The sequence below is a fragment of the Equus caballus genome, chromosome 31 (assembly GCF_041296265.1).
Source record: "Equus caballus isolate H_3958 breed thoroughbred chromosome 31, TB-T2T, whole genome shotgun sequence".
In the NCBI taxonomy this organism is placed as follows: domain Eukaryota; kingdom Metazoa; phylum Chordata; class Mammalia; order Perissodactyla; family Equidae; genus Equus; species Equus caballus.
Genome location: NC_091714.1, coordinates 19,131,977 through 19,145,998, shown reverse-complemented (window position 1 = coordinate 19,145,998; position 14,022 = coordinate 19,131,977). Strand labels below are relative to the sequence as shown.

General features: G+C 35.5%; 1 protein-coding gene across 5 annotated transcripts in view; it reads left to right on the top strand.

The window, feature by feature from the left end:
- Positions 1–13,547, top strand: part of STXBP5 (syntaxin binding protein 5) — a 166,717-nt gene extending 153,170 nt beyond the window's left edge. For 3 of the 5 annotated variants that reach the window (XM_023632926.2, XM_023632930.2, XM_023632927.2), the window contains 2 exons: positions 5,817–6,037; positions 7,805–13,547. In XM_023632926.2, the coding sequence (XP_023488694.2) occupies positions 5,817–6,037; positions 7,805–7,846 (263 nt within the window). In that variant the 3' untranslated portion in view covers positions 7,847–13,547. The remainder of the gene's footprint in view (positions 1–5,816; positions 6,038–7,804) is intronic. The other 2 variants (XR_011434477.1, XR_002805193.2) reach the window with 1 other exon arrangement.
- Positions 13,548–14,022: the final 475 nt, after the last annotated feature.

The window sequence follows — 14,022 nt, the reverse complement described above, 5'->3', positions numbered from 1 at the left end:
TTCTAGAAAGGATTTTTCAAAGATGTAGCATAGATAATCAGGAACACTAGGAATCAACACTATGAAAAATAAAACAGAAAAAGCAGAACAGAATCACAGATACTTAAAATATTGGAATTATCAGTCACTGACTTTAAAATAATTATGCATATTATATTCAAGAGGATAAGTACCACACCTGAATGTTTTATCAGGCAACTGAAAACTATAAAAATCAATACAGGAAGGGGCTGGCCCCGTGGCCGAGTGGTTAAGTTCGCGTGCTCCGCTGCAGGCGGCCCAGTGTTTCGTTGGTTCGAATCCTGGGCGCGGACATGGCACTGCTCGTCAGACCACGCTGAGGCAGCGTCCCACATGCCACAACTAGAAGGACTCACAACGAAGAATACACAACTATGTACTTGGGGGGCTTTGGGGAGAAAAAGGAAAAAATAAAATCTTTAAAAAAAAAAAAATTAGTAACTTTAAAAAAAAAAAATCAATACAGGAAATGTGTAAAAAACAAAATGAAATTCTAGAGCTGAAAGGTTCAAAAACCAAAATTAAAAACTCAGTGGATGAATTTAGATGCAAATTAGACACAACTGAAGAGAGAATTATGTAACTTAAAATTAGGTCAAAATAAACTATCCAGAATGTAGCACAGAGAAACAAAAAAATATAAAGTATAGAGGGGAAGATAAAAGAAATAGAAGTTGCGTTTAGAAGATCTAACGTATGTTTAGACTGTCTCAAGAGGAAAAAGGAAAGACTGTGAAGAAGAATCTACAGAGAGAGGGCTGGAAATTTTTGAGAATTGATAAAAGATACCAGTTCACACATTCAAGAAGCCTAATGAATTCCAAGAAGGACATTTTTTCAAACTTCACAGCTAGATATGTCATGTGAAAATATAGTATATCAAAGACAAAGAGAAAATCTTTAAGGTGGCTAGAGAAAAATGATAGGTACCTTTTAACAAACTATAGATTGACCTCTCAACAGCCAAAGATAGTAGGATGATCTTCTAGGTATTGACAGAAGGTAGTACTTAATGTAGAATTCTCTACTCAAAGAACATGTCTTTCAAGAATGAGACACTTTTAGACAAATGAACAAATACATAAAATAAGCCTTGCCGCCGCACTAAAGGGAGCTCCAGGAGGCACTTCCGATGGAGGGAAGTAATCCTCGACGGAATGTCAGAGATGTAGGGAACAACACTTTGGAAAGAAAACAATAAATAGAATTAATCTTTATAAACTGTAAAGCAAAGATTTGTGGTATGTGTGTACACATGTACACACACAAATAAACAATATAATCCCAAAAAGTCACATAAAATCAAGGGAGTTAGAAAGGATAAATGGATTTAAGGTGATCTGTGATCCTTACATTTTTCAAGAGACTTGTAAAAAGTATCGGTTAGCATTAATAGGTTAAAGATGCATGTTATAATTTGTAGGATGATCTCTATAACCTATAAAAGCAGTACCTAACTTTCAGCTGAAGAGCAGGAAAATCACTTTCCTTCCAAAAGGAGGGGGATGGAACACAAAAAAGATGAGATAAATAGAAAGCACATAAAGGAAGGTAGATGTAAATTAAATATAAATAGCCAGAGTAAATATAGGTAGAATGAATGTTCCAATTAAAAGACAAAGATTATCAGACTCAATTTTAAAAGAAAGAAATGTGCACTGTTTACAGAAGACATGTTTAAAACATAAAGGCACAGAAAGATTGAAATTTTAGAAGAAAACCATGAACACAAATGAAGAATGAGCTGGTATAACTGCATTAGTATCAGAAAGAGTAAACATTGATGTTGTTGAATGCACCTGATGTTTTGACTTCAAAATATATAAAAAACAAATATTGATGTAAGTACCAGAAGAGGCAGTTTCCCAATCATAATGGGAACTCGTAATATGCCTATTGATTGAGAGAGAAAAGCAGCCCAAAAATAAGTTTAAGGATGTAGATGACATGAACAACACAATTAATGAACTTAAACCAAAGAACAGATATAGAACATTGTAGAATACACATTCATTTCAAACACACACAGAATGTTCATAAAATGTATTCTATTTGTAGGGAAATTACAGATGCATACTGAATTATTGTGGAGTAAAATACTATTTGCATTAGTTTTCTATTGCAGCTGTAACAAATCACCACAAACTTAGTGATTTGAAATAACACAAATCTATTATCTTACTGTTGTGTGTGTTAGAGATCAACACGCCTCTCACTGATGTTGCCAGAGCTGCGTTCCTGGTTGGAGGCTTTAGGGGGGAATGGTTTCATTGCCTTTTTCGGCTTCGAGAGGCCATCCCCATTCCTTGGCTGGTGGTCCCTTCCTCAGTCTTCCAAGCCAGCAACTTTATTGCTTCTCTCTGTGTCTGCCCAGGGCTGGGAAAAGCTCTCGATAATCCCTCTATCTTTGGGTCCTTAATTACATCTGCAAAGTCTCTTTTCCTTTATAAGGTAACATATTCACAAGTTCATCTTTGGGGGGTCATTATTCTACCCACCACGGTAGTATCAAAAAGAAAAAATCAAATATCTAGAAATAAATCTTAAGATGTTTAGGACTTCCTGGGGAAAATAGAAAATTATAAAACTTTTTTGAGAGAAGTTAAAGACCCGAATAAATGGAGAGGTATGCCATGTTTGTGCTGTAGAAGGCATTAGTTCTCCCAAAACTGAGGTATGTATATACATACACATGTACACTTAAGTCCTCATCAAAATCCCTCCCAGAAATTTTGCAACTGATTCTAAATTTTATACAGAAATTCGGAAGGTCTCACCACTTTTATTTAAAATTGTACCGGAGGCTTTAAGCAGGGCAGGAAGGCAAGAAAATGAAATAAAAGGCAAGCAGATTGGAATGGAAGAAGTAAAACTATTTCTGTTCACAGGTGACATAATGTTGCATCGAGAAAATCTTAAGGAATCCACACAAAGAATACCCATTATAGTTAATAAACAAGTCCAGCAAGATTGCAAGATACAAGATCAATGTAAATAATCATTGCATTTCTATACACTAGCAATGAAGAAACCAAATATTACATTAAGAAAACTTCCATTTATAATAGCATCAATAAGATAAAATACTTAGGAATAATTTAACCAATGAAGTGTCAAACATACATGAAAAACTTCAAAATATCATTTAAAGAAATTAAGAGATAAATAAATGGATTGACATCTTATGTTCGTGGATTGGAAGATTTACTATTGCTAAGGTGGCAGTACTCCCCAAGTTTATACATTCAACACCATCCCTCTCAAAATCCCAGCTAGTTTTTTGAAGAAAGAAACAAGCTGTTCCTAAGATTCATATGGAAATGAAAAGGATCCAAAATAGCCACACACACAAAAAAAAATCTTGAGAAAGAAGAAAAAGTGTGAGGACTCACACATTTCAATTTCTAAAGTTACCACAAAGCTGTAATCATCAAGATAGTTTGGTACTGGTGTGAGGATAGATATATAGAGACCAGTGGAGTAGAATTGAGGGTCCAGAAATAAGCCCATACATGTATGGTGAATTGATTTTCTACAAGCATGCCAGGAAAATTCAGTAATGAAAGAGTGGTCTTTTCAATAGATGGTGTTGGAACAACTGCAACATGCAAAAGAATGATGTTGGACCCCAGCCTCACACCATACACAAAAATTAATTCAAAATGGATCAAAGACCTCAATGTAAGAGATAAAACTTAGAAGAAAACATAGGTATAAATCTTTGTGACCTTAGATTAAGTGATGATTTCTCAGATATACCTAAATCACAAGCAGCCAAAGAAAAAAATAGATAAATTGGATTTCATCTAAATTAAAAATCAAAGAACACTGTCAAGAAAGTGAAAATGGGCCAGCCTGCTGGTGCAGCAGTTAAGTTCACACATTCCGCTTTGGCAGTGTGGGTTTCATCGGTTTGGATCCCAGGTGCGGACCTATACACCACCTGCCAAGCCATGCTGTGGCAGGCGTCCCACATATAAAGTAGAGGAACATGGGCATGGATGTTAGCTCAGGGCCAGTCTTCCTCAGCAAAAAGAGGAGGACTGGTGGCAGATGTTAGCTCAGGATCAATCTTCCTCAAAGGAAAAGAGAATGTGAAAACACAACCCCCAGAATGCGATAAAATATTTGCAAATCATCTATCTGATAAGAATCTAGTATCCAGAATATGTGAAGAACTCTTATAGCTCAACAATAAAAAGACAAATAGTCCAATTTTTGAATGAGCAAAGGGTTTGAGTAGACATTTTTCCCAAGAAAATATACAAATAGGCAATAAATACATGAAAAGTTGTTCAACGTCATTTGTCGTTAGGGAGATGCAAATCAAAACCACAGTGAAATACCACTTCATACCTACTAGGATGGCTGTAATCAGAAAGACGTACAGTGTTGGGAGTGTTTGTTAACATTCCCAAGAAAGTGGAGAAATTGAAACCCTCGTACGTTGCTAGTGGGAATGTGAAATGGTGTAACTTCTTTGGAAAACTTCGGCAGTTCGTCAAAATGTTAAGCATAAAGTTATATGACCCAACAGTTCCACTCCTAGGTGTATATCCAAGAGAATAGAAAACACATGTTCACACAAACACTTGTACAAATGTCCATAGCAGCAATATTCATAATAACTAAAAAGTGGAAACAGCTCAGATGTCCATCAGCTGATGAGTGGAGAAACAAAATGTCGTATGTCCATACAGTGGAATGATATTCAGTCGTTAAAAAGGATGAAGTACTGGTGCATGCTACAACATAGTTGACTCTTGACAACATAATTTTAAGTGAAAGAAGCCAGACACAAAAGGCCACATAGTGTATGAGTCCATTTATATCAAATGTTCAGAGCAAGAAAATTTAGAGAGACAGAGTAGGTTATTGATTGCCCAGGGCTGAGAAGACCAGGGAGTGGAAAGTGACTGCTGATCAGCCTGGGGTTTTCGGAGTGGTGAAGTGCTCAGGAATTCCATAGTGATGACAGCTGCACAACCTTCTAAATAAACTAAAAGTTACTGAATTGTTCAGGGGCAGAATTCATGGTGTGTGAATTATATTTCTCAAGAAGGAAATATATATTAAGAGGAGAGAGAATATGGCATCAGTCTGGGACAGAAATTACGACTTTTGCAGTAATCTAGGTGTTAGGGCAATCAGGGTCTGGATTACAAAGGGAGGGGAAGCAAAAGATTCCTGAGATCTTTTGAAGGAAAAATTTTATCTATTCGGGTAAGTGACAAGATAAATGGAGAGAAAGCAAGCTTATCTACAGCTTCTGGAGGCAAACAGAATATTGAATAAATTCTTCATTTTGCTTTACTTCTTAGCCTAAGCATAGTATTTTAAGTAAGAGAAAGCATGGACTAAGTAAACTGAATCAAATCTGTATATTTAAATATGAATCTATATATTTGAATTTAAATATCTCTAAGTCAATTTATGTTTAATTTTTTGCACACTAAAGAGCAGTTTTTTACTGTAACATAAAGTGGTATCAGTATATGCATTATTCATTTCACCAAATAATTACCAGTTGCTTTTTTACACAAGTCCTGTTATATGAATTAGTATAGAATAGAATATTTATTAATGTACATTGTTTTTGCATGTTTGAAAAAGTATCTTAAAATTAAAACCATCATAATAAAAGAAAAACGTATTATAAAGTGAAATATATAAATATTTCAATTATGTTGTCACTCAGTCTAAACATTCTGTTTTAATGCTGTCATGTAATGGGGTTTCATATTAATAAAATTCTCATTTTTTTGAGTTACTCTTTCATTTATCAAACCGCTCAGTTGGAGAATCATCCTCTGGAAAGGCTTCAAGGAGTCTTGCACAGCATATCCCTGGCCCTGGTGGCATCGAAGGTGTGAAGGGCGCAGCGTCTGGAGTCGTCGGTGAATTAGCACGGGCCAGGTTGGCTCTGGATGAGAGAGGACAGAAACTCGGCGACCTGGAAGAAAGGACTGCAGCCATGCTGTCCAGTGCGGACGCGTTTTCCAAACATGCTCATGAGGTATGTCTACCAAACAAACATTTAAACCAAAACTCTGAGGCAAAGCGAGTATGAAAATTACTGCATTTTCATAGCTATTGTATTTCCACACATGTTTTCGTGTAACCTCTATACAATTGCACATTCCCGATTTTTGCCACCAGAGGGAGCCATTACAAGGCAATGTCTCAGTAGCCTTTGGTCTCTTACTGAAGTTGATAAATTTTGAAGGAACTGCTCACCTTCAGGCTTTCTGTCCACAAAGCCAGCAGCTTTGCAGCTGTTTCTGAGGGAATGCAATAACAAAGCTCATTTTCCTTTTATGCCTCAGATTCTACCACCAACTTCTCCTGGAGAAGGAAATAATTGACTTCTCTTGATTCTCTAGGTAGACCTAAGTAACTAAAATTGGCAAACGTTTTTGTTCAAATAAGAAATACTGAATCTCTCTGCAGAGCAGTTCACACAGAGGGGCAGTGAGATGCAGTGTTGCAGTGACTCCATCTGCACGAACCAGGAAGTCATGGAGGAGCCAGCAACGGGTTCCATGAAGTGGGGATCCCTGACGGGCCATCTTACAAATACACACTTAAAAACTGAATTTAAAGGCCTGTGGGTGGAATACACGTTCTTTATTTTGACACACTTGTCTGCCACTCCTTGATGCTTTTTACACTGGGCTTCTTCACACCTTTAGCTCCTAGCCTAGCCCTTGAGAACGTTCTGAGTTTGTTATCCAAAGAAACCATTTTAAGGTTATTTTTATAGTTAAGTACCCAGTCTATTAGCAGTAGCTCTTCTTTAAATTTTTCAGTCAGAAGTCATCTCTTCCTTACTTAAGGATGCTGACGCCTAGAATGCAGGAAAGAGGTAGTTGATCTGGGAGAGATTTGTCCTGAGCTTCAAAGAGATTCAGAGATCCTCTGTGGGTCCTTGTACTAGGCCGACACAAACCTCAGATGCAGGCTACTGGCCTTCAGTCTAGCTTAAAAATTTTGTTGGCATACGCCTGCGCCTGACTGGGGTCTCTAAGGCATGGAACACTTCAGTCAAGTTCAGAATATCTCCACACTAAATATTTAACAAAGAGCTCAGTCTCGAACTGAAAGCTTTCCCCCTCTACCAAATGTTGTTCTCCAGCCACATTTATGAATCTGAGGAAGACAATACGTTGAGGTGGTTAAGATCATGGATTCTTGAATCAGACTACGTGGGCTCAGATCTCAGCTTCACCAGTGTATTACCCTGCGTAACCCCTACAAGCCTCAGTTTCTTTATACCATGGGGAGAATAATGATGCCTAACCTGTAGAGTTGTCGTGAGGCCACAATGAAATCGTGTAGGGAAAGCACATCCTACAGAGCCTGGCTCAGAGTTAGTGCCCAGTAAATTTTAGATGGCAGTAGTAGTAGTGTTTTCAACCTTTCTTTCCCCACATTCTTTAAACATTATTTTTAGTTCAAATTAGAAAACTGAAAATTACCTTATTTGTAAGTTATTAGCTTAGGTCACCAAAGAATGCACTGAGCCAAAATTTAATTATGTCACGTCTCTAAGAAATGTGAGGACCTTCTAGGCTAGTTCATAATAGTTATGGTGTTTTCCTAAATGAAACAGTTACTACTTATTGCTTTCAATATAAATTGATTTGAGGTAAGCAAGATAGTGACACTACAGAACTTTTCAGAATGAGATTTTGTTTTGGAATAATATAAAAGACAGTTATAACTTATAAATATTGTTGTTCTGGCATTTTTAAAACGTGTTTTTGTGTTTTCTCCCCTTTAGATGATGTTGAAATACAAAGATAAGAAGTGGTACCAGTTCTGACAACCAGAAATCCAATAAGTCTAACTTCAGCCAGAAGGAAAAAGAATTTTCCTTTTTTATTTTACTGATTTTGCTTTAGGAAAGTTGACGTTAAGGGATGTTCCTCAGTGGATGCTGGTCTTTCCCAGCACAATCAGGCGCTGTTGCACCTCGGTCACGCAGCTTTCCCTGAGGGGTGTTCGCACACTCCACGTGGAGCACACGGCGTGTGCCAGCTCTGAGCTGACAGTTTGGGAACTGAGCGGGTCACAAGTTACAGACGAAGAAGCACAGGGGGACGTTGCGGAGACGTGGCAGAGACCACCCCTGCACCACTCCTGTGTTAAACGTTCATATGCCAAAAGATTCCGTGCTGTTGCGTCTGCCATCAGTGTTGGACCTCTTTGAGGGAGAGGCAATAAGTCAGGAGTCCTGGAGCCGAAACAGTTACGTTTGTGTCGTTGACTGAATTATAAACAGCTGTCTTGGACTTTCCCTTCCTGAAACTGACTGGTCATCAGTATCATTAGTGAAAAAGAAACAAACTGTTTGTTACCATATCTTTAGACAGATAAGCTGAATGGTGGGCTTTAAATAATAAAAACATACACATAGTTGACGTGTGTATGGGCTACTCTTGGATTCTTGTTATTGTACACTTGTGTTTAGTCCATATTTTGTCAAAAGCAAAACAAAGCGATACATCACTTTTCATTGAAAAGAAAAGTGTAGAGCATGACTGAACTGCTCATCATTCTGGAAGTTTCCATGTAGTGGCTATGCAGTGTGGAAAGTGAGAAAAACCTCCATTGTGGTGAGGAGAATACTTCAATGTCCCTTGTCTTTGTTCTCATTAATTCAGCTCAAGGTGGATTTGACCAAAATAGTTACTGGTTAAATTTGTAGAACTGTTAAAATTGGCTAAGTTTTTAATTTTGCTTGAATTTTTATAAAATGTTTAACCAAATGTACCTTTGCATTATTTAATTAAAATTGCTTAAAAAAATGTTTCATTATTTCAGTAAAATGCTCAGCTCCCTTTTTAAAGTGCCCTTTATTTGCTAACAGCTCCAGTACACTCAGGTGATGAGCCAGTTAAATCTTAGTGCACATGCTGTCGCATGGAAAACTACAAGCATCTGTTGTTAATAATTATCTATATAAGAGTCTAGTCTGATGACCTACAAAATATTTTCTGTAGAAATATACTATAAATCTGTACATGTCCTTTCAAGGTTTTACAAAGCCAAAAGGAAAGGAAAATATGTGCATTTTGGTAACTAAATTATTTCTTTATTGGAGTATAATGCAAATGAGACCACCAGTCGACAATCACGGATTGGTTCTTGAACAGCACTGCAGACAGGAAAGAGCCAACCTGGTAGACAGACCTGGAAGGAAGGAAGCTCACAATGCAGGCTCATCTGAGGTTATTGCTGATTGTTCTTAAAGCAACAAACGAAGAGCAAAATAGAAGCATTACACTTAATATTAGTGAAATTGAAATATTTTCTTGTAGAAAAAGTTGTTTAAAACAATTTTTTTTTCATTAAGAGATAATCAGAGCACAAATGGAAAGCAGACATGATGGTTCTTTTTCTGTTCCATGTGGTCATTCAAGGTCTGTGTGGGACTCCTTAATTTCAGTCTGTTACGCGTCTTCTCCTCTTTACTCTTTCCATTAATAAAGCTTTTCTGTTTACATTTTATAGCGTGCACTACAGGAGACAAAAGTTTACATGAAAATTTACTTTAAATATCATTAGGAAGGGACTAAATATATATGATAGAGATAATTGATCAAGCCAAAAGGGATGTTTTAAAAATACAGTCATTTTCAAAAGTTTTTCAATTTGTAGAAAGTACCTATGAATAACCTATTTCTGTTTAGTTCGTGTCAGCTGTCTGATGAACATCCAGCAATTTACAAATTGCTTGTTTTGTATCATATACTATCTAATAAACCCATTGTTCCATGATATATCACGGGAAGTATTAAGCCCTTTTTTAAAGGTATAGTTTTGTGAATGTCATCAGTAAAAGCAACAGTTACGGATTTGAAGCTGAGAAGCACTAAGTAAAGTAATATACTGGTCGATTCCGTCTTCATGTGGAAGGGCATTTTAGTTCCAGTTATTTAATTTGCTGTGTTATTTTGTGTTAATTGTATATAGCTTCATTTTTACTGTCATTTTACCTATTGTATATAAAATGAACCAATCTTGTAATTATTTTCAAATAGAGAAAGATACATTTACCTGAGATGGATTTTATAAGAAAATCTGAAATCAATATTTTGAGTTATTTTGTTTCATTTTACAAATTATGCACAGCAAACTAGAAGCTCACTTAGGATTAGAAAGCTTGAAGTATTTTTGAGAATAAGAAGTCAGCGTCTCAGAGTTATACTTGAGTCAGTCTGTAGATGAGAAACAGTCTGCAGGAGTAACTAACCCAGGGAATTTACTGTAATTTGTGAGATAACATCTCTGTTTTTTTCTTTTTAAATGCAAAAAGTAATAGTCACCAGCAAGCCAAGATTTCAGGAAAACAAACCAAAAAAAAAGTCAAAATAGAAAATATTAGAAAAATGAGAGATACTCATGCGCTTCCTCTGTCTCCTCCAGCATTCCTCTTTGTTGCGTGTGTGCAATGCTCCACAGTCGAAGTATTCATCGATTAGCAGTTTGTGAATAGGAAGTGGTTTCCCTATATCTACCATATTTCTACTTCATTTCACTCTTCAAGCTAAAATCCATATGTATTTTCTTAGAAAGTTATTTGAATTCTGATAGCCTGACAAATTCTGTGTATTACATCCATTTGCAGTTTTCCATCAGCTTAATGCCCTTGGTTTGCATTTCAGTTGTACAGTGTTTCCAAAAATGCTTATAGATATAACTGAGCTATTACTAACTTCTTAATTTGATTTTTTATGGATGTGAAAAATGCTGCTATTTGTCTGTGTTATCCTGTGTGGTATATTACAGTTTAATTAAGTACAATACTTTCAAGAAAGAAGCCTTTCTTTTGCTTAGAACTTTTTAATTGTAGGTTCCTCTGAAGTTATTTCATGTAGATATGTTAGTGTTTTAAACAAGTCTGAAAGTGTTACATGCTTTTAGGTGGTGGGGAGACAGCTAAGGAAAGGAAAAATACGTGGAAGACACCACGGAGTTCCAAGTTTTACCCTGAGTTCCATATGCCATATATGTTTTGCTTAAGGCATTTTCTCATGTGACATTAGAAAAGCTATATCCAAAGGTACACTTTTTGTGGCAAAGATTTATTTTACATTTTAACTTTTGAGATTTTGTTTATTTGTTTTTGCAAAATAAAGAGCACTGAACTTTAAACTTGAATTTTTTCTGCACTTTTTTAGGTAACGAAAACTTTTTATTATCATTTAATCCACATTTCTCAGTTCAAATCAAGTGATGCATATGTATAAAACATACCAAAATCATGAATATGCTGCTAGCTGCACCTTAAACAAACCGATCATAGTTTTAAAACCTATTTTAAAAAAAATAGGGTTTTATATAGTTTTCAAGGATAAAAATCAGATTATTTGCTGTTTGTTTCAGTGTTCTAGGTCTTAAATTACTGCAACACTTTCAGATTTGTTTTAAGATCATACAGTAACATGTTATATTTATACATACTGCTAGAGAATATACTTTTAGTTTTAAAATGAGATTTTTATAAATGTACTCTTTAATTTTAAAAATGGTGAACTTGTTAAGTTTAAGTCAAAGTACTTAAAAAGTATGTATATTATCCATACAAACAGTTATGTTTTACGCTTATAATAAGAAATATTGGTATCTCATATCGAGATACAATTAATTTTAAAGAATCATATATCATTCGAAAGTCTTCACACATGACAGGAAAGAGATCATTACTATGGTTCAAAAAACCCTCGATTGAGCATTTTCAAATATTAATTTCATTTTGGGGAAAATGCCCACAACAATAATTGCGAGATCTTTCTCAGTAGCTGCAGCTTGCTGTTGGACGCCTACCTTAACTATTGTTTGAAGATATATATATATTTAAAATAGTTTTCCAGGTATTTTCTTCTACCTTTTTTAAAAATAAATTTCCAAAAATAAAAACAGAGTTTATGTATTTTTGTCAATGAAGGTTTTTATTTTGTAGTTTATAGAATTTGTTCCTTCTCATTTGATACTTGATCGATATTCCTAGACTTTTTAATCTGTGTTTACTTTGAAAAAGAGCACTCTTCTCTCGTAAGTGTGTCCTCCTTTTTTTCTTTTCCTTTTTAGGGTGTTTGTTGTCTTGGATTGAAATTTATGCCCACAAATTATTTTTTCTCATTTGAAAATGAATGTGAAAATACCGTTGACAGCTTTTGTTAATTACACTTTTCATCACTCTGATCAATTTCTTGTAACGCGCTATATGGGGATTCTTTTTCCTGTGAATATTAATGATCTTACAGCTGCCACAGAAGCTTTAAAGGTTCTGTGGACAGAAAATAGTTATACCAACAACAACAACAACAAAAATTAAAGGGAACACTTCAGCCTACCTTTCTCAGCTGAATTAGATGGTTTTCATAACTTCGCAATTATCAGGGTTATAACATTGCTTTCTGCAGTTACTAATACAGTCTAAAATTCTTGGGCTCAGTTCATTTACAAATGGAGTCCAGTAGTCCAGGGCTACCGTGTGATTGCTCTTTTTATTGCAGTCTTTACATCAGAAAAATCATGGATGTCAGTTTTGCCAGTATTTCCCAATGAGGCTCATAGTTTAAATTAAAATTTTATAGTGTGTGAGATGTAAATAAATTGGTATTAATTTAATGTAGGTTGTTTGGCTCAGGCATTTAAAATGGATATAGGCTAATGGCAATGGAATACTATTTGGGAGTTTCACTTTTTCTTTTTAATACTTTTGCTATGTGTTTTGTGTTGTTTAAACTTTGCTTCAACTGAAGACAGTGTAAGAAGTTGAAAACAGACCCAACACATCAATAGAAAGCAATGCAAAGAGGGTATATCGTGTTTTAAATTTTTTTAATTTATTATTTTTTTTTTTTGGTAAATAAACAGTACCGTGATATTTTAGGTGTGACCTCTGCTTGACGTGGTAGTTAGAACCGGAAAAACATTTTGTTTTCTAGTTACACTATTGGTTCATTGTAAATGCATCACCAAAAACAATATTCAAAAGAGCAAGATTCAGTTTTTCTAACCGTGTCCACAGAGGGGCTCGCATGCGTGTTATGGAGCTCTGGCTTGTGTATATCTGAACCTGTACGTGCAGGTCGTTTTCAGTTGCTACACTTTATTTCTTTTATTTAAATCTTGCTCAGTCCAGTAACTATCTCAAAGGTAATTGCTGGAATATGCATTTTTAAATACGGTAAAAAAAAAAAAACCCATCTCTGTGTAATTTCCTTGCAAACAAAAACAAAACAAAAAACTCTACTGCAAACACTAAAAATGTGTTACCTTTGTAGTTATTTTGCATTCCTGTACTTTACAAACTGTCATCACAGCAAAAGGTTTAAAATTAGGTAATGAAATATTTTTGTAAATAAATACCGTTAAGCTGGTATTTTAAAAAAATGTATTATAAATTAATGTTTCTGGAAAATGTTCATATATATGTATACGAATGTCTCTTTATGCTGAAGGGCTCTGATTGGGCAAAATAAAATACTCTAATCTCTCCTGAAACTAAACAAGCCCTTTCTTCTGGAAAATTTGTTTTAATTTTTTCTCTGGATTGTGGAATTTACCCATTAGTTTAACCTAAATAAATAATAGATAAGGTAGATCTCTGCATTTGCAAAGGGAAAGCCAAGTTAATCAGGTAATTCAAGTAAAAAACCTATATATTTTTGTCAACTATCTGGACTTTTTGGTAAAAGTCACGTGCCCCTGCGTTGGGTGGGGGGTGAGAGTCAAGGAGGTAGGCGCTAGCTGTAGGTGAATAATGCTTCTCAGCCTGGATGTATACAGAAATTCCCTGGGCATCTTGTTAAAATGCAGATTCGGATTCAGGGCATCTGAGGTGGGGTCTGACTCTGCATCTTTAATAAGGTCCCAGGTGATGCAGATGCTGCTGGTCCGTGGAACACACCCTGAGAAGTAAGGCTGTAAGTAATTTCCGTAATTGGCATTTTGCTAGTTGATACTGTCAGTATCAGCGTCCAACTA